Below are 26,878 nucleotides of genomic sequence, written 5' to 3' on the forward strand. Positions count from 1 at the left end.
GATCTGGACAGGTTGGAAAAGTGGGCGGAAGAGAATAGGATGCAGTTCAGTAAGGACAAGTGCAAGGTGCTGCGCCTGGGGAGAAGGCCTCACCAGCACGCGTACAGGCGGGGAGAGGACCTTCTCAGCAGCACCGCAGCGGAAAGGGATCTTGGAGTCACTGTTGACTCCAAGATGAACATGAGTTGTCAGGGTGACAAAGTGATCAGTAAAGCACTTTATCATGCATTAGCAGATGCATGACAAACAGGTCCAGGGAGGTGATCCTCCCCCTCTATGCGGCACTGGTCAGGCCGCTCCTGGAGGACTGCGTCCAGTTCTGGGCGCCGCACTGCAGGAGGGATGTCGACAGCATGGAGAGGGGCCAGAGGAGGCCACTCGTATGGTTAGGGGCCTGCAGGAAAGATTGAGAGCCCTGGATCTCTTCAACCTCTGCAGGAGAAGGCCGAGAGGTGATCTTGTAGCCACCTACAAATTCATCGGGGGGGACCGCAAGGAATAGGAGATGCTCTGTTTACCAGGGCACCCCTAGGAACAACAACCACCAACTGATGGAGATCGAATTTAGGTTGGACATCCGGAAGAACTTCTTTACGGGATGGGCGGCCAAAATCTGGAATGGGCTTCCAAGAGAGGTGGTGCTCTCCCCTACCTTGGGGATCTTTATGCACCTGGCTGGGGGTGTCTGACCCCGGTGCTCTTTCCTGCCCAGGGCAGGGGGTCGGACTCGATGACTTACTGAGGTCCCTTCCGACCCAAACATCTCTGCATCTATGCATGGATGTAGTCATTTCAAGAGTGCCCAAACAGTATTTTTCTGCTTCCCAGCTGTCCACCCAGAAGGCTGCTGCCACTTCCACAGTCTCTTTACCTCCCCTTCAATTTGCCTGATGTCAAATTGTACCTTTTTAAATGGAATGTTTTAATTTTGCAATAAAAGTGCTTTTTTAATGGAAAATTTCTAACTCACTCTAATGATTTATATTGCTATCACTTTGTGAAACTTTTCTGTTTCCACTACCTTAATGCTGCTGAAAGACTCTGTCTCTGTTCACAGGCTGTGGGCATTTTATTCCCAGAACGGCTACAGCCGTTAATTGAGGAGGGAAAAACCGTCTATACTGTCATGGAGACATCATTTTTGCTCGTTCTTTTCTTGTTGCTCTCCCCTCAAATTGCAGGGTGGCAAATGCTGGTCCCTTATGCACAAACAAGATACAACTTCTCCGTCAGCAACGAAGCTGCTTCCAAGTCTGGTTCATGGAGCTAAATTACTGACTATAATCGCCCCAAAAGTTCAATTTCTTAGTGTAGACAGAAATGTCGGCTTGTGCACTGGGCAAACTGACTGAAACCATAGGAGAAGAATAACTATGTAGGAACGAGAGTCCAGTCACTGAATCACATGTCTGAACACATCTGCTTGCCAAGATTAGGATCCAGGAATTACAACAGGAGTGGAGATGAAAAACATTTTCGAACTTCATAAAGGAACAATTTCCTCTCTGCCACAAACTATTAATGCGTCTAATAATTTCCCTCCCCATCTCCAACTCTCACATTTCCCTCATTATTCAGATTTATTGCACGTCTGGATTTCCATTGACCTCAGTCGATACCAGCCTCTTGGGTCAATTTACTGTGATGAGCCGACCTCCACGGTGATCAATAGCTGCTGGAGAAACGTTCCCCCATGAATTCCACATCATCGCTGCCACCGGAGCTACTTTTCACTTTGCTTCATTCAGCATTGCAGCTTCAATGAGAGCTAAAGTAAGCAATTTTGGGTGTCACATGGTGAAACGCAGCATGAATGGCAGAGGAATTTGCAAGGGATCAAGATGGTGCGTTTCTAATAATAGCTGCACTTCCCTTTCACTTGAGAAAGTGATACCAGACTAATTAGGAACACCAGCTGCAACACCGTGGTCACTGCTGTGGGGCTTCCAGCTTAAAGGGTATTGTTACCTTTCCCTTCAAGTGATGAAAGACAAACTTGGCATCCTCTGGAGAGCAAGGGAAGCAAGGACAGCAGCAGCTATCCCTACTTAGTAGGGAAGTGCTAAGTGTCTGGTGCCACTGGGACCCCAGCAGACCTCACATGTCACTTTGATGTAGAATCAGCGAAACCTTTTGGCTCTTGTAGCGCACGGGAACAGGGGGCAGAAGGATTTATTTTGTAGCACAGACTTATGGAAGTGCCTGGTCCAGAATCCAAATGCTGCCGCAGCCTAGGCATAAACTCCGAACGTTTAGTAAAGCATCTGGACTTATCCGCTAGAGAGCCAAGATGCTGCCCTGAGCAGACCGCTGATCAGAGCTTGATCCCAGTGGGAAGACTCAGCTTTGTGCCCAGCTTAGTAATACTTCGTCTGTCATCATGAACCCCCCAAACAGCAAATGGGACTTGATAGACGATTGAGTTTGACCCTCATTCAGCTATCATCTGAATAAGGACAGATTTTAACAGAAATGTAATAGGGCTGGAAGAGACTCTGAGAGGTCACCTACTCCACTCCCCCATCCCGAGACAGAATCAACCGTACCTCAAATGGACTTTGGATGGGCTATATGTTGTAGACTTTCATTTTCCTGAACTGAAGCTCATGTATGCCATTAATTCCTGGTCCCAAAGTCTCCAGGAGTGAACTACCCTACTCTATACCCTCCCCAAGCTAGCATCCAGCTCATCACTAGCACTCACTAGTACTTTGTGGGGCTCTCTACTCCAAGTGGGCTCTGGGAAACGCATCTTGGGAGGTGTGAACACTTAAGTAAGAAGACAGCTGCCAAGCTCCTGACATAATCCTAGCAACAGATGGGATGTATTTTGCAGCGGATGACGGAGAGTGCAGAGCTGTTGTGTGGCAACAATGCTGAAGCGACCCCAATATCAAAGGGAAAACAATTGGGAAAACTCTATTAACAGCCTGCAACTTATACAAGACCATCTGCATTTTGCAGGGTGTGAGGAATAATTCGATTGGCGGCTATCAGAGAACGAACTCAAGGAAAGGTGCCTGGTGTGGGCACTAAGGGACGTTTGGTGGCTGCCAGCTCCCCTCTCTCCCAGCCTCTGAGAGGAGCAGGAGTTTGGTGGGAAAAAACCACTAACCAGCTTTTCCCAGCAGGCACTTCTTTTTGGGCGGCTCCCCTATGGACTAGACATAGATTATCTCCTGTCCATTCGGATCAGGTCGTTGGTGCACCCCCGTAGCACCTCCAGCATAGCCACGTCTCAGCAGGACGCGCGCTCCCACGGCCAAGCGCCTCTTTCGGCGAGACCGACTGCAACCTACCCAAATTGCTGCACCCCCCCTTGAGAGGGACTGGACAAGTGCACCAGGCAGGGAAGGCAAAATCATGCTCCAGCTCTTTGGCTCAGGGCCTTCCTTTATTAACATAGAGGCAAAGTAATTGCAACCCTACAGGGTCCTTGTCCGGAGAGGTTCACTGTCACAGCCCTCCTCTGCAGGCACGAAGCTCTGCCGGTTGTCTCCCACATAAGCCTTGTTCCCAAATGATGCAGAAAGCCCCTTCTAGCACTCCTTCCCTGCCCCAGGGTCTCTCATAGAAAGTTAGGGCTGGAAGGGAGCTCAGGAGGTCACATCTAGCGCAACCCTCTGCTCCAAGGACCAGCCCAACTACATCGTCCCAGCCAAGGTTTTGTCCAACCGGGTCTTAAAAACCTCCAAGGAAAAACCTCTACAGAAAACAGGCTGCTTCTACTTATAGCTGAAGAGAAAGGAAAACAATGGGATAGCAAATCTACCGAAGTCTCCGTATTGGAAATCATTATAGGGCTGGCCGTTGCTTCCCTCTAATACAGGCGATGTCTCTCTACTCATTTGCAATCCATGAACCTCATTTTGAACCGAGCCTAGATAACCTGAAGAACCTGCTAGCTATCGAGGAGGAATTAGGCAGGTGGAGGAGCAACAAACTTGTGCACGTACACACACTCGATGCTAGTGCAAACACATAGCCCCGGCTGGAAGCCCGGGCAGAAGTTACGCTGTCACCGAACGGAAACAACCATGCTTAGGTTGAGCGATTCCTCGTGATATAAAGACTCCAGCTTTGAAGGGCTGTTTGCAAAAATATATGCACATTTTTGAGTTGTGCGGGCAGGCAAACACACAAAACGATCAGGCTCACCGGCTGCGGAGACATTGTGAATACCAATCACCAACGGTGATTATGAGTGCCCTCATGAGTGCCCTGCAAGGAGATATATGGAGATTTTTTGCAGCTGCAGGTTTGAAAAGCGGATGAGTAAAAGGGGGTAGGAACGAAGGCTTTGTAGGACATTGAAATCTGCCACTTTTTGTTACTGGTGTGACTCGCTGGAGCTCTGTGGAGGACACCTGTGCAGACTGAGTAAAATAAAAAAGCATCCACGAAGAACATGTTATTGACTTCTATTTGCTCAGAAGTAAACCAGCTGTTTTAACTCTGATTTTTTCAATTATTTCTAATAACTGTCCCTTGACCTCTTGGTTTCACAATAAGGAAAAAAACACTGACAGATTTCAGCAGGCATTAACGAATCCTTCCCCTAGCTTCCCAATTTTAACGCCCACTGAAATCCATCAGCATTTTTTGTGCCTTATGGTGAAAACTAAGAAGTCAAGGGACCGTTCTTAGAAATAATGGAAAAAATCACAGTAAAAACAGCTGGTTAACTCCCCCCTCCCTCCCCCCGGGTATCAGGAAACAAGTTTAGAAAAACTTTAAAAAAATCTTGTGAAGTATTTGGAAATGGATTGGGAAGTACTGAGGTGCTGGCAGGAGTTAACTAGCTTTATTACAGTGAGAAACAGAGAGCCCTGTTGATGCCCACACTCCCCCGTTTCTCGACAGGCAGCTATTTGATGGGCTACGCTACCTCATTAGCCTTCAATCTGGAAAGAAATATGAGCAAAATCAGTGATAAAAGCTCCTTCTCAAGTGCAGGCTGAGGGCTGGCCAAGATCACATTTCAATCTAAACTGTGGCTGAACCTTGTTGCTAATCGGTTTGCCGCTCGCTCGCTCGGAGGTGGTGCTGCAGGGAGACAAATGGCCCCACAACTTAATGCCGCACGAGAGTTTTCCTCATTGCCTCTTCTTCTGCACCACGCGCTCCGTGTTTGCATTTGGAGCAAGCCCCAATCCAACTCCAGTGCCCGCAAAATCAGCTTGAGAAAGACTGGCTCTTTGTCCAGTTTGTACCACCAGACAGCTGTTTCCTCTCTCGCTAGCTGCCTTCTCAGCTCCCCCCCACCATTAATTATGAGGCAAAGCAGCATTAATGGCTCTGCCAGCAAAGTCAGCCCACCTAAGCAAACCCTGAGAGCTTGATGGTGGGATCATTTTGCATCTTTTAAATTAGACAGGAAACGATCACCAGGTTTTATTTTCTACCCGTGTGTCTTGAATAGCTGCAGTTCACCGAGGTAGCAGGATGCTTTCTTTTATCATTAATTAGACTGCTGAAAGGGTCTGTCGACAACACTGCACTACTTAACGACTTAATAATAGCTTTCGAACTTCTGAATTCAGGAGGAGGTGGGGGTAGGTATCAATAATGTATTTCTTCCCACCTCCACCTATCGCTTGCTCAGGTACAAAGCTACCAGAGAGGAGCTAATATGTTCTTTCAGATGCAGATAAATCTGATTATGGCTAATAGGACTTACGCTCTTCTACCAAGAGAAGGTTAGACAGATACTGTCCTGAGATTAAACCAGTGTCAGCTCTGGGTGAGAGAATATAAATAAGGATTGCTATCCACAGATGGGCAGCTCTGGGTGAAAAGTGTCAACAGAGTCAGGTTTAAAGGTGCCATCCCAGAGTATCTGTGCCCTGACTACACGGTCAAGGGTCTATGTGGCAGCATAGGAGGGTGGGGGAGCACATATGTTTTTACCAGCCTAATTTTAATTCTTAATTGAGGTTGACATTTCCCACTAGCTCAGGTGTGTCTGTGTAAATGAGAAGTGAGCTGGGATCCTTGCAGCTGAAGCTGAAATACCACCCAGCTAGTGAGGGATAGGCTATATCAATAGCTAGACGATGGCTAGACAATGCTTAAAAAGGCAGGAGGAAGCAAAATGATGGTTTGGAAACTGGAATCTCATGTGCTTCACCAATTACACTGATACAGAGCAGCTGCGGAGGATGCTCAGCAAAACAGTATTTCACCAGGAGGCTGAAAGTGTGCTCTGAACTGTGAGCAGGGAAAAGCATCTGCTGAAGCTGAAAAAGCAATATTTCAGCTCAAAACTTGCACAGGGTTGGTCTGCTTGCTAGCAAAGCATGGTCATGGGAGAGCTGGTACCGCAGGACCTGTTCTATATAGAGACCTTTCAGGTGATGACTCCGGAGAAGCAAGGACATGCTTTATTAGGCAGTTCTCTGACAATCCATTTGTCTGCCGTCCACCTAATGAAGTTACAGGAGACAGTATTTCATTCTCTTTATTCTATTGAGAAAAGGTATCAGCATGAAAAATGACAGGGTGAATACAAAATAAAAAACCACCACAACTGTCAGTCCAGTTCTTTCAAGGAACTGACATAAAATACAGAGAAGGACAGAGACAATTTTCCCTTTGGACAAAAAGAACTGAATTTGATGCACTTCAGATGAGGCTAGCGCTAATGGAAAATGAAGAGAGTTTGGTTTAACTCCAGGCAACATGTGATTGTCATGGAAGACATTAAGGTCCATATTTTTAAAGGTGCCTGTGCCTTTGCACAGATAGTCATTGCAATGATATAACTATTCCCTAATTACATATTAAAAGGACTCGATAGCTTGTCTTTGCATATATATCTCTATTTTGAGTATGTACACAGACAATTGTGATTACACATACACACACACGCGCTGGGCGAAAGTATGCATGAACTGTGTATACATGTATAATTATGCCTGCAGTCTAGGCAACCTGTGACTGAAATGCTCAGGCATGTTAGCAGAAATCTTCAAAGAATTTGGAGGTGACATCTGGACAAATACCAGACCTTTAAGCAACCTTATCCTTTTTCGGCTGCTGTGCAAAACTGAGCAACATTTCTTATTTTCACCACTCTTACGGTACTCTAGAATATCTAGCAAGGAAGAAAGAAATGGAGTCTCACTCTGATTGTGGGACTGCGGGCCAGGGCCCCTGTGTTAGAAGCCAACACCCCTATTAAAGACTGAAAGGAAGGCAGCCCCCTCCTTCTCCATAATGCACCGATGCAGCCATGCACCTTGACCCTATGGGGTCTGCCAAAATTGGAGAACTGCTGAATAGTGGAGAAATGATCTTTCCTGACTCCTCAGGCTATCCATTTGCAAGGTGACATACTTGATATAATTACCCTCATCCTAAAAAGATAAAACCACAAATGGAATTGCTAGTCATTTTATTGGGCAATAAAACTGTTTGGTGCTTGGTCACAAGATGGGGTGCAAAGTTTAACTAGAAGGAAAGTCAGCGCTGTACTGTGTCTAGCACAGCGGGCTCTGGTTCACGACTTGCCCTCCCAGGGCCAACTGCAGTATAAATATATAATTGTTCCTCTCTTTTTTCCTGTTCTTCTCTCTCATCCTGCAACTCCTCACAAAACCGGGTCTATGCACCAAACTGCAAAAAGCACTCTCTGCCATTAAGGTATTTAACAGGTTCCTCATTGCTCATATTTTCATTCCTCGAGGCATTTATTAAAGTTGTTAAAGCAGAAGCACTCAGGGTGCTTTTCTCCTTTCCCTCCCCAGCTGAGTTATCACCTGTCTGGACTCTACAGGGCTGTCATTACTAGCTGCCAAGTTAACAAACTCCATTCCTTCTAGCTCACTGCCCTTTCTGCGTTTTGTCATTATAAATTAGCTGGCTGCTGACACAGATATCTCCGCAAGGCTGCCTTGTCAGAAATAAAAGCAAGAAGCACTCAGGTGGTCAGAAATGCTACATGGCCTCCCTCCCTTTCTCTTGCAGGTGCTCATAAAAAAGGGGGGATGTTAGATGCAATACAAAAGTAAGGATCTCTTCCCGCCCTCCAAACAGGGAGACTAGAACATGGCTGCATGCAAAACCTCAGGCAGGGACGGACACTGCAGTGCCCTTGCCGTGTTCATCAAGGGCTGTCCCAGGCCTGAGAGCAATCCTGAAAACAGCTCTTCCTGATCCAAATCTTGCTGTCGTCAACAGGAGTCTATCCAGAGTCTTTAGCGGGCTTTAGGTCAGGGCTATAAAGATGCAAAAAGATATGGCTGCTTACTTGTGAGCCAGAGGCCTGTCTGCATGAGCAGCTTTTCTGTTTTGCAAAATAAAAAGGGTATGTGTATAGACAGGGGAGTGGAGGTGGGAAGTGCCCTGCCTCGAAGAAGCAGTGTCAGGCATGTTGTCACATGTAAGAACATGATGGATCTTCAGGCGTCTTCCCCAAGGACATGGATAGCAGTTTAGCTAACGGGGTAGGACAGGGAGGATATTTTGTCCAAGGTGTCTACACGCCTAGACCTCTTCCTGCTTCTAAACTGAGCTCAGCTGGACTAAGCATGGGACAACAAAAGAGAGATCACCAATGAAGTTGTTGCAAGTGCTTTCACCCACAATCTAGCCACGATTCCTAACAACAAGCAATTCAGGACATAGGTAGTGATATCCCCGTCTCAGACTCCTCATTTTGGCCAACGATTGGTGGAAGTCCCTTATTCTTTGCCTCCCTGAGCACCTATACGTCCTTTTCCGTTGTTTTTAAGTATGGCCGGGGCAACCTCATTAGCTCATGGATTCCCTTAATTACCCCTGAACCTTCACTAAGAATTGATCTCAGATGCCCAGAGGCAACTTCCCATTAGGGATATCACTGGCGCGGTATGTTCCTTATACATCACACAGAGGTCACTTTCTGTTTTTCTTCTTGAAACACCTTTTACTTCCATGGAGAGGGGGCCCTGGAAATCAGGCTGCCACTAACACCTATGCTAAGGGCTCCCTGTTCTTCAGAAAGCTTGCAACATGCCTCCACATAGCCCCCACGGTAGCCGCCGAACATCAGTGTTCAGCTGATGCAGAAAGTAGCTTGCTTTCCTCTTTAATCTCAAAGACATCAGGCATATTTCTTCTTTGCAGTCCCTCTTCCCCTTCCCCTGCCCTCCTCCTTCCATCTCCTTTGATGGAAACATTGCTGTCTGATCACATCCCTACTTACCTTTGAAAGTCCTCCCACTTCCAAGTAGAAGCAGATGATGAAGATATTCCAGGTGACCCAAACGGCAGTCCAGATGGCATACTAGGAAGGGAGATGTCAACATCACTTAAGAGATGCAAGTACAGCAGGAGAGAGTTAAATGCTTCACGTCATCACCACGCTCCCTTCCTGTTCCTTGGGCATTTCTCTGGGTTTTAATGCACCTACAGGTCTCTCGTGATTACGGCGCTCCGATCCAGCTTCCCAAAGCAGGGCTCATGGGTGCTGTCTGTTCTGCTCTGCAGGGTGGTTCGCTGAAGGGTGAGGGCCAGGCCTGTGTCCATCAGGAGAGGGTCACTCAGCACCACCAGAAAACCCTGCTCACTTTTGTAACTGCCTGTGCAACAGCTGACTGATTCAGTCAAAGGACAGCAGGCCATCCTCCCACGCCAGCAGCGTTTGCAGGAGCAGGGAGCTTGGTGTTCAGATAGTGAGACCACGGCTGGGTTGTATCCCAGTCTTGAGCAGCTCTAATAATTAGAGATAACACACTGATGGGAGGCACATCTGTTCATTCCCAGCTTGAAAGACAGGGGCTTCTGTTTAGGAGCTGAATGCTTGAGATGCAAGGTCCTTGAGGACAGAGCAAGGAGAAAAAATGGGAGGCACAGAGGCTCCTTGCCGCTTCGTTTGACCTCTGGCTAGCCCATTCAAAAATACCACCAGGAGACAAATGAGCTCTGAAATTCAAAAGCAGGTTGGACAGACACTTGCTTGGGAGGGTTTAGTTAGGGATGATCCTGCCTTGAGCAGAGAGCTGAACTAGACAGGTCCCTTCCAGCTCTACTTTCCTATGATTCCTAAATTCTGGAAAAAAAGGGGTTGGGAGCTTTGTTTCCAAAGCCTGTAACCTGCTCCTTGGTAGAGCACTATGGAGAGATGAATGGTGTGTGTGTGCATGTGAACGTGTGTATATGAACGCATATGTTTAATAGCATACAAATTAAATCATCAAATGGAGGCCATTTCCCTGGAGATCAGCATTTAGCAATATGGGGCTGGAGGCTCGGAGGAATTAGAGCAGCAGAACCAGCCACTCCAGAGGGATGGGAAGAGCTAGTCTCAGGTGTGTGAAACAGAAATGTTGGTTAATGAACCCCCGGTACCTGTCCTAATGACTTCTGCTTGAAAAGCCCTGCTGTATAGGCTTCCTCCCTCCTCTGACGCAGGGGAAGGCCTTCAGCTACCGTTTCTGAAATACAAAGCTGGGCCATGACACTTTTTTTCTCCCATGTACTGAGAAGTTTGTTATTTGATTCGGTTTTGTTTGCGTGAAGGCTGAACGCTGTAAAAATCCTGAAAAAAGGAATAAGTAGAACTGCCGTAGACAAGTCTTGAATTCCCCCCCAAATATTGCCTGTGACACTCTGACTATCACAACCTGTGGGTGTTTCTATTCCAATGCTTAATTGTCTTCCACCCACACCAACATGTAGTATTCCTGGCATGCATTAGTGCTGAGGGGCCTGAGTATAATGCCAGTAAGTTGTCAGACAGTGCCAGAGTTACACCCTGATTTCCACACCACCAGCTGCCATAGATTAAGGTGGTGGGAAGCCCTCTCCTGCCAAAAAACCTGACAGTTGGCAGAAGTTTATTATTTAAGCAATAGTCCCTGTCACTGAGAGTTTTATCTGCTTAATAATTGGCAGCAAAAAGCCTGAGCTGAAGGGAAATGTGAATCAGATAGAGCTGAGGTCAATTTTAAGGCACTAGAGCTTGCAGTCAGGGGTGATGGCTGGCAGGACCAGATTTTAAGTATTTGAAAATATTTCTGAATGTCTGCTTGCAAAAATAAAGAAGTGAATTTCAGTTGCAAATGAATTATAATCAACAGTGAACAGAAAGAGAAAATGTAATGGAAAACTGAATCGTGGATGTTTCAGGCTTAGAAAAAGAGCCAAAAGTCATTGGCCTTGGCATCTGATTTACTAGCATAGTTAATGCAGCATGGGAGCTGGAAGATCTATCTCCAACTCTGCCACCCCTTTGCTATATAAACCTTAACTGCTCGATACCAGTTTTCCTCCCCTGTACAGTGTGGATACACTATGTGCCTAGAGCGGAGACTTGCTATAGGGAATGGCTGTTATCAGAGATAACTTTATCAACAGTAATAATGGGTCTTCCTAAAGAGGTTTTTTACTGTTGCTGTCTCATCGTAGCATGCTGCGTTTGATCAAGATGTATGCAAAAGATGAATGCACGAAACAAATAGCGCAAGTGCTATTATAGTCCAGGCCGAGCGTGACATGTAGATCTACAATCAACCCAGAGCGTTCAGACTTCCTTACAGCAGAGGGAGGTTGAAAAAAAAAGGAAACTGGAGAAATAGACAGCTCAGGGGAGTAATAATAGAAAATTGGATAAAATGAGGTCTGTACTGGTCAAATCCAACCTGGTTCAATACAGCTGACAGACTGTCATCATCTGAGAGCCTTTGTGAATTGATGGATGGGTCCTGTGCAATTGGGAGTGGATTCCTAGCTCACGCACTTGAGTCCAGCTAGCTGTTAGCAGTCTCAGCAGGGAGGCTGTGGGGAACAGACCAGTCTCTCCCCTCCAGATGTTGAGGTTTGCACTACTGCTGCCAAAACTCTACCAAGTGTGGAGATAAATAGCAGACCTCAAACACTAAGGCTGTCTTTCTGGCATCTTTCACCAGAACTAAAAGCTGGAGGTTAAGTTTCATGTCCTTGAAACTTGAACATTTCCTTAGAGAGAAAAGATATTATGGTTAAGATACTGCATTGGGATGCAGGAGACTGGGTTCATCTTTCAGCGCTCTCACTCACCATTGCTATGTGACATTAGTTACTTAATTATTCCGTGCTGTAATTTTCTCCTCTGTGAAATGGAGATAATAGAATTTCCTTTCTCCAACCCCTCTGTGTGTTGATATGGTTAACTCTTGGAAGAAGGAATTGTTGCTCATTATATATTTGTATGGTGCCTTGTATGGTAGGACTCCAGTCTCAGTTTTGGCCACTAGATAATACTGTAGTACAAATAATAAATATAATCTCATTTCCTCTGAAAGTACCGAGTAAATGGTATGAAAAAGTAAAACGAATCTTTAAATATAGCCCAGCCAGCTACATGTAAATAATATTGGTGCATGAACAGGCTTATTCCACTCTATTAACCCCATCCTGGGTAAATATAGAAGAAAAAACTTGAATAATACTTACCACCACTATGTAGCGTGGCCTGTACTGGATAGTACCGAAGAGGCCAAGGATAACAATGATGATGTGGAGAAAATTGGCTAGAATAGGAGCCCATTGATATCCCAGGAAATCAAATACTTGTCTCTCTAATGCAGCAAGCTGGAAGAGAGGAATTATAATTTCAAGACTTGTTACAAGGCTCACGATGTTTAAGTTCAGAGTCACTTCATCAGCTCAAGTGTCTCTGCTGTTGCTAGGATCAGTTCTTCACTAGAAGCGTATATCAAATTTAGCCACATCTAGTTGCATTGCATAGGCCCCCAAGCCATCCCACCCCCTCAGAAAACACAGTTTTCCGGGAGAAGCATGATGCAGCAATGGTAATCAAAATGAGATCTTTTTGATGCTGATAAAATATATTAATGTTAGAGCTTTACATCCATATTTTTTTCCAGGAAGCTGCATTCAAAAATACACGCACATTTGTGTCGGATGGAATAAATGATTGCACCTAGACTTGCAAACGGCCATTTGAGCACTGAATTGCTGCAATGGTACATACAGCTGTGTTTGTAAGTTAGATGTGAAGTTTCACACCAACCTTCAACATCCCACTAGGCCTTAAAATAAAATATTCATTGGCCAAACAACAGGATGGGGGGGGAGGACAGTCCTCCCCCATCTTCCTGGAACCTACTTTTTCATAACAAGCATTTTTCCATCTCAAATATATGTGCCAAACCTGCCATGAGCTTCAAATCTTTCAGTGAGCAGGGAGATAAGGTAAAGTTAACCACATTTCCCTTACAGCCTGAGAATTCAAAAATACTAATTAGCATACTAATTGATTGCATTAGCACAACTCATTTATTTTTGCCTTAAAAAATGCAATAAAAACTTACCAGCAATAGCCAATATTAACTTTAGCATAATAGCTACTTTTACCCAGGGGCATCGTGCAAGTGCAGAAGATAGATCTGAACATCCAAAGGAACTCTGTCTTTCTATTAAGATATATAGTACATACCCTAAATACTTCCGGTGGATGATCTTAGTCCACTTAGAGCTGTTACATCTCAAATGAGGCATCTTTCTCTAGGTCTGCCCTGTATGCTTAGCGGAAGATTTTTTGCAGCGGCTTAAAGTGTTTAAAGATGCTCCCTGCATCCTTCTGAGCTAGTTCCATGCCCCAGTGAAGCAGCATGAGGAGGAATGCCTCTGCTATCAGATGATTGCTATTCCTCCTCCTCTTCCCTGGGTGACAGAGTGGGGAAATCACCTTCATGCTTCCCTTTGACTGGGACTATGTCAGAAATGGAAGTATATCCAAAAGGAAGAGTGTGCAGATATGTTGCCAGTGGACTTAGTTCTCTTTGCAGAAACCACTGGCTTGGAAGACTGAAGGGAGTTCAGCCAAATCTATACTTTAAAGAGGTAAACAGGTTTCTGGTTAAAGGGGATCAAAAAAGTGTTGCTGCTAAGCTGTTTGTCCTTAGTGACTGCTTTCTGCACCGGAGAAGAGGTGTAGGGGAAGGGGGAGGGGAAGGCAGCCTCCAAATCGAGCTGTATTCTCCAAAACAAGTTAATCCTCCATTTGAAGTAACACACGCTCATATTTTGATCTATATGAACAGAGGGGAAGCAGCTGCAAAACTTGTTACAGGGTATAAGCAGCATCTCTGCCAACAGGCTGAGCCTTTGAAATGGGAATGGGGAGAATATTACCCATTTCACAGTTCAATTTGGAATCCTCCCCAGAGCGCAAAAGATTTTCTATATCTCAACAGAACCAGCAGCAATAGGTTAAATGCTTAGTCTTCTCGTAGGGGATTAACGCACATACCATAATAACATGTAGCAATCCTGAATCCTGATTGGCTGGCCACAGGTCACTTGACTGTGACTGCTTCATCCAATCAGGCATTTAATTGGCTTGCTGTGTTACATTTGCACCCAAATACGGACCACAGAGAGACAGCCCCACAGTACAGCATTAAGCCCGTTATCCAAGGAGACACAATGGGTTGTATGGTGTGGAGAGATAACGCCCCACGGCAGCTGTATGAAGATGAAACATTCAGCGTGCCTCTTGCCTCCAGCCCCAGAAAGGAATGGGTAGATCTGTATCTTAACCAGCACGGCTTTATTGCCATAAATGATGGTTCCTGTATTGTCAAAATCATATGTTGCCAGTTCAAAGAAGTGCTGCTTGTTCGTAAAAGAACCTCTGCTGATGGGTTCGTGTGACACTAACAGGACTTCAGCATCTCCTGGCAATGACTTTTGTTGGGTACTTTGATTCATAGGGGCCAGGAACAATGAACTCTCTGTTGCCCCTATCAGACAAATCATCTCAATAGTTTAGGTCAGATTTACAGTTGTGTGAAAGAACAGAGCTGTGTCCAAGACACTGTCTGCATGAGCTGTAGCATCAACATGTCTGCTGCAGAAAAGACACAGCATGGTAGACAAGGAGGAAGGGACAGAGTGTCTAAGGTGTTATATGCTGGCAACTCTGAGCAGCTGTAATGTCCCATCAGGCCTGATGCAGCCCCAGCAAACTTGAAACAGCAGAGGTACCTTTTCTCTGTCCCTGGGCTGCTGTTGGCATCAGTTCAGGGATTCGCCAATAGTATCTATGGGAAATCCTGCTCATGCAAACAGACATGCAGCTGCAGCGCATAAAAGGGGAAAAATCGTGGCATGTACATAGGTCTTATAAGTCAATTCATTGCACTCATTGAATTCTGTAGTCCCTATCCAGGCAGGCTTTCTCCCTCTGATCTTAGGAATTATATTCTGTTTCACACATCCCTTTCCCAGACTGCTCTCTCCTTTCCCCACTCAGTTACCTTCCTCCCTGGCTCTTCCTTTGGGATCTGCACTTTACTAATGAACTTTGAGAACTTTCAGCCCATTTAATTTCTGGTTTTTTTCTTTTCTGTTTTTTAATTCTCTCGATTCCCACAATGGATGATAGTTTCTTTAGCCAATTTCTTTTGGCCCTCCCTGCCTATTTAAGAAGCATTTCATGGTCCTAGGAGTGGGCATAACAGACTATGGTATGAGCAGGAGACAGGTGAATGGGTTCTGCTCTCTCATGATAATAAAAACAGTGAGTATTAGGTAAGTTACTTCATTCCTGTGGCTCTTTCCTTCTCTGTAAAATAAATATTCTGTAAGGCCACTCCAGATGAAAGACTCCATGTGCTGTCAATGCAAAGTTTTACTGTTATTGTTAATCAGTAAGTATTTATGCTGCAATACAGCTGAGTGAAATGAATCCCCAAGCAACATCAGGGATGTTTCTTAATCCTACCCAAGGATTTTGGACAAGTAACAAAATATTTGCTTAGAACAGAATAGATAAACAGCCATGTAATTCACTGGACTACAACTCTGTGTGACGGGTACAACCATTAAACTCTGCCAAGGTTAGTAGATAAACTGAGCTAAGCTTGTGTAAATCTGGACTCAATATGTGGTTGGGCAACAAGGCATGAAAGCAGGAAAATGGAACTACATCCATTAGCATCCCGTGATGAGTCCATGAGTTCGGCCAGCAACTAGCAGCAGGGGTGAAGAGGTATGGAGTTGTGCATATACACATGTGGACACCTCCTTCCCAGGAATCCAGCCTTTGCATAGAACCTATTCCAAATTTGTGCCTAAGAGTACTAGCTCTTGTGGAAAACTCCTCTGGAATAAGGGAAACGTAGTCTTTCTATTCAACATTAACCCATCTGATTGGGCTAGAGCAGGGGTGGGCAATTATTTTGGGCAGAGGGCCACTTACTGAGTTTTGGCAAGCCATTAAGGGCCGCATGACAGGCAGCCAGGGGCAGATAAATATTAATTTTCTAAAATTTTTAGGGGCCCTGTGAGCCAGATAGAATGGCTTGGTGGGCCGCATCCGGCCTACCCCTGGGCAGGATTTTGCCCACCCCTGGGCAGGAGACAATTTAATCCTAGCATCCTATAAAATAGCCAGTAAGATTCCTTTAGAGACATTTATTTCATTATATTCTAAGGAACAATTTTAAATGGAAACTATACAGAGCTGCATGTTTTTCATTCCTTTCAAATTTGATAGGACCTTTCCATCACAGAGAGAAGAATCTTACTTTTCAAGAGTATTTCCATTATGAAAAGGCCTGCTTTCCCTGTTCTTAGTTCTCTAACCCATAAAGCATTCTTCCTTTCATTTTTTAATATTAAATGAAAAAGAAAAAGCTGTTTCCTTCAACTGATTTGTTACAGTGCTAAAATCTGAACAGTTGTTATTGACCTTCCTCTTATGAAATAAGCTACTGTTCTGCTGACGTGAGTGAAACTGGAGGAGCAATAATCATGTGAAGTATTTGTTAGGCAAATGAAACCAGCCACAAAACTCTCTTTTGGGCCATACTTCATTTATACAGCTGGTAGTGATAGGGAAGGCAGCATAAGATGTCTAATTTGTATGAATTAAGGTCAATCATACAACTTGCATGTAGCAAGCTTCCTCTTCCCAAGTTGTGAGCAGGAGCTTGCACAATATGGAGATGCCTATCATCCAGTGGTACTGAAGTGTTACTAGAGAAGGGTGTTGTAGCTAAAATGGAGGATGAGCCTCATCGATAACGCTGGATGAAAAATAGAAAAAATGATTTTTGCAAAAGTGTCTCAGAGTGTTGAACTTCTCATTGCCGAGGGTTAAAAACACAAAATTAATTCTTTAATTTTGGAAATTATTTTCCAAAATAATTTGTAATTCCTGGAAAATTTTGGTAGCAATTCTTTTCCTGGGAGTGGGGTCATCTTTTCATTTCCTCTTTTTCTACTTAGTGAAATAAACCAGGGAATATTCATTTAAGGTTCTTGTTTTCATTTCCTTTTCATTTTTCTGTTGCTATTTCTATCCGATGGAAACCCAAGGAAGTTTGAAAGAGTTACAGAATAGACAACAGAAGCAATGTAAGTGGTTGGGGAGTGGGGGAAATCCGGAAACCCCTGAAATCACAGTATCCTTCATTATGTTACATTTTATGGCAAAAAATAAAGAAAAGTGGTGGCAGAGAGAGGCAAAAATTTAAACAACAAAACCCCAGCATTTTGACATTTCCAGGGTTGTACTTAAAAAAGCAGAACATCTGGGGCAACCCCCGCCCCACCCAAAAAAGAAGCTTTTTATGAAAGTGATTTGCTCAGACAAGGGGATATTCTTGTCCAGAAAAAGTTTTAGAGGAACAGCTTTGATGAGCTCTACTTGTTGCCCTTTTCAAGAAGAGGCCCTTCTGCGTGCCAGTCTCATTAGTGTCACAGCTAATTGTACGGGGGGGAACCCACCCCAGAGATTGACACACATTTGTATAATGGAGAAATGCCTGAACAGCCATGGGACTATCTGACCCAGATCCTTAGGGATTTGGAAAAAAATGACAGCATCGAACAAAAGTGTATGAGCGAGGGCAGGGGAAGTGGCGGGGGCGGGAGGGCACAGAACGACTGCACCTTGCTCACATACTTCTAGGGTCCAGGTGTTTATACCTAAAGGTTGCCCCCCCCCCGTCTATATGCTCTTCTTTGTGTGATTTTTCCCTTCTGACTATGCTTTTCTCGGCTTTTGAACGGACAGGGAGGCTCCTGCTCAATCCGGTTTCTCTCGGCTCTGAAGCCACCGCAGAATACTCCCAGTCCTAGCTCCCGACTCCCCTCCTCCATGCTTCTGCCTCCTGGGAGTCTTCCCTGACGAGCCCCATCTCACCAGCCCCAAAAGCAAAGGTGTTGTAGGGAGGAGCCTAATGGAGAGGTCTGAGGTCACCTGCAATCCTTTAACTCCACATCACTTTTATCCTGCTATGAAGGCCATGTTAGCAATTAGATTGATTCATGGTAATTTATTTAGCTTTTAACCCCCCCTAATCTTATTTGCTTCAGGTCTCTGTCTTTTGCTGCATTTCAGAAGTCACTTGGAAAAAAATTAAAAAGAAGAAATGATCAGCATCTGGAAGATGCTGAACTGATTGTGCCGGGGACTAGAGAAGGACCCAGGATTTGGGTATATGGCAGTTTATGCAGGCATAGTTTGACACGCGTGTACACCCCCACCCTGCACTCTCAGATCAGGAAAGCTGATCTCACACGTTTTAAGCTCAGCTTTAACAAGTAAATGTGTCTATGTTTGGTTTTGTTTTTTAATTTTCGGTACTGAAATATAAGTTGCAGCAACTGAGGAAGAGGAGCAGATGGGAAGGAGCAGTCTGGCCCCTTTCAGCCAGCTAAAACCTGCCCAGGATCCCCGAGGAACTGTGTGCCTACAGTTTAAAATAGACTGTGTTTTTGACTTGAGAAATACTCTCTCTTTGGTCTAACTTGGGAGAGATCCAGTCAGAGCCACTTATTCAATCACCCCCTCATTTCTATGACTTATTTCCAGGGCCATCTGGCCGATTCCTGGTTCACTCATCTGGCTTTTGGTTTTATGCCAACCGGCTTCAGGGTTTACAAGACTGTTCATTGCTTTGACCATTGTTGCAAGTCTCAACCAACTTGAAAGCTGCAAGAACTGCCATAGAAGGAGGCCTCGGTAGGACCCCGAGATTGCAGTTCTTAGGCAAAATTGTCAAGAACCTCATGGGGAGGGAGAGGAAAGAGGAGGAGTCGATGTTTTTGGCCTAGAAAAGGTTGCAAGGTCAAGCTCTGTGCAAAGTTTGGGCAGCTCTGATAATACTGTGCCTTTCCTTTAAGTCCCAGCTCCTGGAGTCTTGTGATTTTGAGAGAATTCCAATTTATATTTTTAAAAATGGGGCTCTGAGCCCTAGAAGTTGAAAAAAGAAGAAGCTAAAAACATAAGACTGATAGTTCAAATGTCAGAAATAAAAAAAACCAAAAACCAACCCAAATATTATTTGATGGTTAAAACACTGATTTTCAGAGCCTGGCTTATCATTCAGGTTTGGCAATATTGGCCATCTGTTTCGCAGCTAGAATGACTTGGGGTTTTTTTTTTTACTTCCTTCTCTTTGAAACTGTTGAAAACAACTGTAAGCCTAAATAATTCATGCCAAGCCTAAGCATGATGGGAAAAAAATCCATTATTAGTGAGCAGAAAATTATGCTCCATTTGTCTAGCGGTGGATTGCAGTGGGGACAAGTTGGATTCTGTGGATAATGGGGTTATTTGTTTAAACTATACATCCACTCTCTTCTTCAGTAAATTTGCCTTCACACATAAAAAAAAAAGAAACTCAATAATTAATTTTATTAGAAAAAGAATAGTTGGGGTTTTTTTTTTCCACTGGCCACTTTACATGGTGAGGGCTCAATTCTGTCAGGTGCTAAGCTTCCCAAGTCAGCATCTTGCAGCCTAATATGCAACTACATACATGAAATCCCATTTTTCTTCACTAAGTGTCGTCAAGGAAACCTTCCTTGGGGCCTTGTGATCCAGAGCTCCTTTCCCAGCATCCCTCCCTGAGCCGCGGAGGTCAAGAGACTAATTGAATGGGAACCTTCTGTTTGTCACTTTGTCTCCAAGATGTGTTTGGTCAGCATAGCCATTTAATAAAATAAACACCATTCTTTATTAAGTTTGGTCTGTTCGCTCCCATGGAGCTGTTTATCCACCTCAGGATCATTACATCCCAGCTCATACAAGTATTAAAGGGCCTGGAAGGGTTCAGCTCAAATGTCATATCTTAAGTCTTCTAATTATGAATGCTGCCAAACTAAGTCTGGGTCACGCTAGGGGCTCGAAAGGGCAAGTAGCTGCAACTAAGCAACCATCTATTAAACAATTGTGTGCGCATTTTCCACACCCTAGTCATTCCCTTTGCTCTGATTCAGCTCTGCTAAGGATCTTCCACCCACGGGATCATGCTTCAAGTTGACAGCCCCACGCTCATCCTAAGGCCTCATCCCTGTGCAGTGTGCCGCTGGCCCCTTCCAGAAAACACTCCGGGAGGTAAGGATATGTTTGCATGCAGTACAGTATTCAGCCCCACATGTCTGTGCTGTCACCCGTGTGCTGTGCTCAGCCCTCGGTAAACAAATGAGATGAAGCTGGGACTCAAGTTCGGTGGAATCCCAATTTTTTGTGCTTCGATCGTAACTCATTCAGCCTCTTGCTTGAGAAACACTGTAATTTTGTATGTCATGAGACTGAATCCACGTGTTTTAGCTGAGGATATAGCTGTTACACAAACACCAGTACACACAGAGCATATCGACTGGGAAGGAGCTTGGTTGCTGTTCCCAATTTTAGGGTGAATATAGGGTCTGTGAACCTACAGGCCTGAAAGAGCAACCTAGAGAAAGGCAGACACTGTATAAACTGCTCCCATTTAGGAGGAATGTATGTGGCTAAGCTTTGGTTCGCAAATGCTCGTATAGCACTGACGATGCTGTGTTTCAATAAAACGGAGGGTATCTCTCCATTAATATTTAGGGCCAACCCTGATGGTTGCCCTTAAGTAACTGAGCCACAAGTCACCTCTTCCTAACTATATTTTACTTTGCAGTTGCTGCATGCTGTATTTCCTGTTCCCTGAGAAGACCTTCTAGGAATCAGTTTGCCACCTTCTCTTCTCGGCTCTTATCCGGGGCAGTAGAGATAGAAACTGGAGTGCAGAGGGGTGAAAATAAAGTTTAGGAATTTTGGGATTGCTTCTGGAGGATTTCCTGGGGGCCTCTAGCAACTAGTGAATTGCAAACACCCTGCAGGAAGGGTTAAGCGAGGAGGCAAGTAGGGGCAGCTTTGACCTCATGCCTTGAAGTTCAGGTGATCTTCCAGGCTTGGGCTGCATTTCCCTCTGGGGCTGAGCTTAGGGATTTTCAGTGCAGATGGCTGCCTGGTTTGAGTCTAAGAGCAGCCAGAAGCTAAACCCTAACAAGCTTGTAGACACATTCAGAGACTGGTGTTATCCCAAATAAATTCACCAGTGGTTTTGCAAGGCAGACAAAAAAATTCACTGATGAAGTTGCCCAACTTATTAGTGACACAAGTCCATATGTGAACCCAGCTTTCTGGAATTCAATGTATTTAGCCCATTATGCCAACTAGCTCCCAAATATCTTGCCTGCCCTTATGGTCAAAGTCTTATCGACACCCTTGTGACAGACAGAACAGCCACTAAGGTGAAAAAGATGCAACTGTTCTTGTATCAGGTCCAAAAGCAAAAAAAGGTTTCTTTGGTTTGTGAGAGCTACACAAGTCGCAAGGGATGCAATCCCTGCCCTTATCAGATAGCTGTATGCATTAGGGGTATGTTCCTTAATATAAAGGACCAACAGTGGCACAGGTTTGATTGTTGAATCAAGTATATTAATGATATGCCATGGACTTCCCAGACATTTCCTCAGGGAGATTTGCTCCTGTTTGAGGCCATCTGAACACTATAAAGAACACGAGGCAGAGCTGTGCAACGATATCTGCAGGAATTTAAATTTTCTAATTGGAAAAAATAATTTCCCATGAAAAGAGCATTACAGCCTTCCCCTCACTCATCCGGAACGACTACAAAAGGGTTTTTCTTTATTGCTTTGCAAGAGTTATAAACCAAGCTTTGACAGTGGTCTTGGGCTAGTCATTATGAAATTATCTATGCAAGACTAACCTATCTCAGGGACTGCTTGGGAAATATTTGTATTGTACTTGTATATACACACACACAATGCCCTGAATGGGAGATAGTTTTGGAGACTAAACCTAGGACCTATGGAAACCAGGAACTATGTATGTTTGAGCTAAGGGAACCAACTTGGGGCTGCAGCAGACGTGGGTATAGCATGCAAACATACCTCTAACTTCCTATTTAAGCATTTTTTTGAGCTAATTGTTGCTACCATTACCATTTTTATAGGTACTAAATATTATCATTTCAAGAACAGCGGCCACAAAATGAAACTTCAATTAAAAAAGAATGCTATAACAAACAGGAACACTTTAACTAAAAACTCCCAGCAAAGAGAAGATCTCTTTTTTTTACTGTGCTCGGGTCAGGTCTTTGTCATGGTTCAATGAAGCAGCTTTCTAACACAGATGAGTTAGGGAGAGAAAAAAAACTACTTCATTTGGGAAAGTTGCACTATTTATACCCAGCATTCATCACAGCACTTCTCTATCATGGAGAACAGAGTGAGAAACTGTCCTCTGGTGCAAGCTCACCCTACAAACTAGACCCGAGAAGTCTCTTGGTGAATCTCCTATTACGTTGAGTGAATAGACAAGTGTGCCACGGGAACAGTTTGGATCTGACTGTAATTCTTGGGGGTCTTGATCACAATACGATTCAGATACAGCTGAAGCAAGCAGGTGTCCTGCTCTTTGTTAAGACCAGGACTGAGCAGACATGCTGTACTCCCCTCATTTAGAGTCCTTGAATACAGCACGAGCAAAGTTTTCACTTTAATCCAATACCACTGGACTTGCTTGATGTGCACAAGCTGCTTCTCCTCGCTCTTAGGGTGCCAGGAACTGAAACTAAATGCACTCAACCAAATGCCAAGGCACGGGGACCCCCTCCAGCACTTTCATAAAGCAAGAATTACAAGCTCACAGCAGTTTTTGAAAGATTCACAAATTAAAACAGGACAGATTTGGCAAATTTGACAAAGGGCAATTCAGATTCATGTTGGCAGTACTTTTGCAAGCTTTGCAGGGAAGTCTTTGAAAAGCTCCACATTGTCAGCTTAGACATTGTCATGTCCCCCGTAGTACAGTACATTTGAAGTTACTTTCCCAAGAAATGAAAAACAACCCCCCCCCCCCACACAATGAATGCTACCTTAGATCTGCCTGGATTTGTAAATCCAGATATAATAAAGAATCCCCCCCAGAGGTATACTAAGCTCTTATTAAATATACAGTCAGTCAGAATATTGCTCTGTCACCATCACAGAATTCAGTCTAAACCAAATTGGAAAGCTTCATTAAAACAAACCAGCAATTAAAACGCCTTTTTTTTTGTCATACCCTTTCAAGCGCAGCTACTGTGCCAATTATTTTAATTGGGCTTATAGCTTTCAGGCTACCTGTGCAACTAAACAGGAAGCACAGATGATCTGTATTAGCACATGATTCATAAAGCATGATGACTGTTTGCCTGGAGTAAAACAGAGATCAGGGACATGCTCTCAATGAACGCAACAATGCTTCTGATAACAGGAACAAATGGTCCAGAATGGACCTTTAATATTCACTAATAAGGTTTCAGCCTTGTGAGGGAGGTCTGCATAACAGAGCTATCTGGCACGGGTTGGGACGTCAAAGGCTTCTCACATTATAACTTTCAGCATTCATTTGAAGGCAGGAAGAAGGAAACAGCTTTTCAAACTGGAAACGGACTTACTTGACTTTGTCTAAACCAGCGGTTCTCAACCAGGGAGCTGCAAGATCCTTTGAAGGGTGTCCCAAGGTGCGAGGAAAAAAAAAATCAGCTAAGCACAGGCTCAGGCTCGTCCTTTCCTGGCTGCTCCCCTGCCCCCCCTGCCCCTTTCGCAAAGAGGTAAGCACTGCAATAAAATAAGTTAATTTTTCAATGGGATGTTGCTCAATTCACACAAGTTATTGAGTGTAATGACGGGTGCCTTGTGTCTAAAAAGGGTGAGAATCACTGGTCTAGACTTGCAGCTCACCCCTCCTCATGTTCTGCCATCTAAAATGCCCCCACGGCGCTTGCAGTGAGAAACTGCAGTGTGTGCATCCTGCCCATCAGGGGCCTCACGCGTCCGTCATTTCCACCCAGACAGGATGCACAGGCTACTTTCCTTGGTTAGCAATATCACGTTGCTTGAATATTCTTCCTGAGCAGATGACAGGGGTGATAATCCCTTGTAACACTCGTTAATCATGAATTGCCCTGGGATTTTGGCATGCAGGCTAATGCAGTCCCCCATGCATTTCACAGGACAGTCTGCATGAACCTGAGCAAGCAGCCCGTGCCTACATCTGTCATACTAACCTCATGCTTAGTCATGCTAACACACCCCTTTTCTATATCCATCGTATACTTCCTAGGTTCGAAACATCCGTGTTCAGGCTCAGGAGGGCCTACTACATGGAAAAATCATTACAAGCATATTTTTCCAAATTTTGGAGTAACATGACGATGCACTGATCTTGGTGAGACTATCCTTCTACCACCCTCGTGATCCTCCCCCTCATCGGTGCAGTATCTACTCTGAACTCCAAGTAGCATCCTTCATCGCGGGATCTCACTGCACTTTCAACGGATCAAATTCATCCAGGCTTGTGCAGCTTGCCAACGAAGGCAGCCCCTGCGGTGGGATTGGCCCCCAAGAGAAAAGGTCAGCAGCTGTGCCCTCCAGGGGAAAACCCATCAGGGTGAGGGCAGCAGCCTGATCTTCTGCCCAGTGCTTTCCAGGAAACTCTTCATCAAAGCCTACAGTTGCAACAAGTTGGATCGCTGCAGCAGTGACTACCACAGACATATCCATGCCCCAAAGCACCCACTATTGCCATCTGCATGTGACTGAGGCTGGAAATATCTCGTCCTGCCACAACTTCTGTCTACTGGAGCCTTTTTCTCGAATGGGGAACACCTTTGTCTATGGTAGCCAGGGCTGTATTGATCCATCTTATTGCTATAGTGGCCCTGGGAAATGCTGGGCAACTGAAAGCTGCCAAAATGAGTCTAACTCAACAGTTACATCGCTGGACTGTGAAGTGACTTGCAGTTTCCTGAGAGACTATGTCTCTGTTGATTTTGCCTGGGACCGAGGGCAAGGTTATCCTTCAGCAGATAACCACATGCACTACTGCTTGCGATGGACTTCGCTATGCTCGGATACAAGGTTTGGGTGTGACCAGTCATTTGTGCAGGACCCAGGTTTTTGACTGCACTGCGTAGCAGACCCTCCCCTCTTCTTTACTCAAGCTCCATCATCCAAGTTGCAGAGTTGATGGCCCCATCCTACTCTGGAAGTAAATGGCAGCTCCTACCTCTGACTCCAGCAGAAATAGGATCATTCCTCTAAGTTTTCAGCACAGCCCTAGCAGCTGATCACTATATTTAGGTCACGAATGGATCACACATAAAACACTTGCACAGGCCAAGGTCTCAGAAGAAAACAACTTCTGCAAAGCCGGGATATAGGGTTACTTGGTGGGAGGGAGGATTAGACTGTGCATGCCCATATTGTATCAGGCAGAGCAATACTTCTATTCTAAACTTTGTCCACCAGGACCGGGCAGGGTCCTCTTTCAGTCCCTGCTACACAGCTGGCAGGGTTACCCTCAGTGACATTGCAGCTACGCAGTACTGTTGTTTTAATTTCCTTTTGCTCCTGCTGCAGCTCCAGATTGCTTGCATTTTCGTAAACAGAAGGAGTTTAATGAAAATTATAATTAGAGCCCTGCGGTGCTCTAGCAGGTCGCCTTTACACTGGGCTGCCAATTTACATTACAAATCAGCCTCGTGTCACTGCAGAGTCTAGAGCAACAGAAGGGAATCCATTAAAAGGAAACTAAGAGTGGGTGAGAAATGGTGGATAATGTACATGATATTATTAATAATAATAATAATAATAATAAATATAAAAATAATACTAGGAATCAGGATCTGCCTTTGTGGAGGTTCAGCTTTGCTCATAGAATAGAGGCCCATTTGTTATAATGCAGGTGGGGGGAGGAGAAAGGAAAGAAGAAGAAGAGAGAGAGAGAGAGAGAGAGAGAGAGAGATCAGCAGTTTGGAATTTTCCATTGGTAATTACTGTACAAATGGACCCTTTCCCATACAGCATCTGTTTCCAGAAAAGCAAAAAAGGCAGAGAAAAATTTACCTCCCCATTAGGATGCAAAAAGTGCTCTTAGCACTTCTGCTTCCCCAGATTTAGCCTGGCAGGGCTGGATGGTGGTGCAGGGAGGCAGAGCAAGAGTTTCTCTCTCTTAAATAAAATGCAAGCCCAAACAGACTAATTTACCAGGATTTTACAGATTTTTTCCCCTTGCTTCCTCCTCTTCCACCAGCAGCAGCTAAGCAGTGTTTTTGCCCCACTGCTGTGCCAATTCGAAGCACTGCTTTTGCTCATCGCTGCACAGCATCTCCTTACCGACAGCAGTGGCACTTCAGCACATACTTAACCGTGAGCACAAGTGTAAGTCCCACCAAAGTGCTTTGTGACTCTTTGGAGATGTGCCTGCTTGCAGCACTATGAAAGCTGCCTTTTTCTGGGTATGTCTTCACTGCAGAGTTAACCCAGGTGATAGCACCACTCCCCACAGCCCAGCTCATTCCAAACCTCCAAAATTAGCCGGCTTAGAATGGCTCTGAGTGTGCAAATAGCGTGCCAGAGGAAAAGAAAGTGCACACCCAGGGCTCCACTATGCCAGCCGCAGTGCCTACTGTTGGAGCTTGGGAAGAGGTGAGTGGGGATGGGTGGGCTGCATGCACTTCTCAGCAGGGCTGCCAAGTGTGATATAGAGACATCGTAGATACAGGTGCTGTGTCCTTAATGCTGCTGCACTCGCCTGTTGCTAGGA

At 44.9% G+C, this 26,878-nt stretch overlaps 1 protein-coding gene across 3 annotated transcripts in view; it reads right to left on the reverse strand.

The window, feature by feature from the left end:
* The window catches only part of NKAIN4 (Sodium/potassium transporting ATPase interacting 4), a 73,335-nt gene that overhangs the window by 24,229 nt on the left and 22,228 nt on the right, over nt 1-26,878 (reverse strand). For all 3 annotated transcript variants that reach the window (XM_019548249.1, XM_019548247.1, XM_019548248.1), the window contains exons 2-3: nt 12,418-12,555; nt 9,188-9,268 (exon numbers count right to left, since the gene is read on the reverse strand). In XM_019548249.1, coding sequence (XP_019403794.1) covers nt 9,188-9,268; nt 12,418-12,555 — 219 coding nt within the window. The remainder of the gene's footprint in view (nt 1-9,187; nt 9,269-12,417; nt 12,556-26,878) is intronic.

This window comes from Crocodylus porosus, unplaced genomic scaffold (genome assembly GCF_001723895.1).
Source record: "Crocodylus porosus isolate Cpor-Errol unplaced genomic scaffold, CroPor_comp1, whole genome shotgun sequence".
NCBI classification, from domain to species: domain Eukaryota; kingdom Metazoa; phylum Chordata; order Crocodylia; family Crocodylidae; genus Crocodylus; species Crocodylus porosus.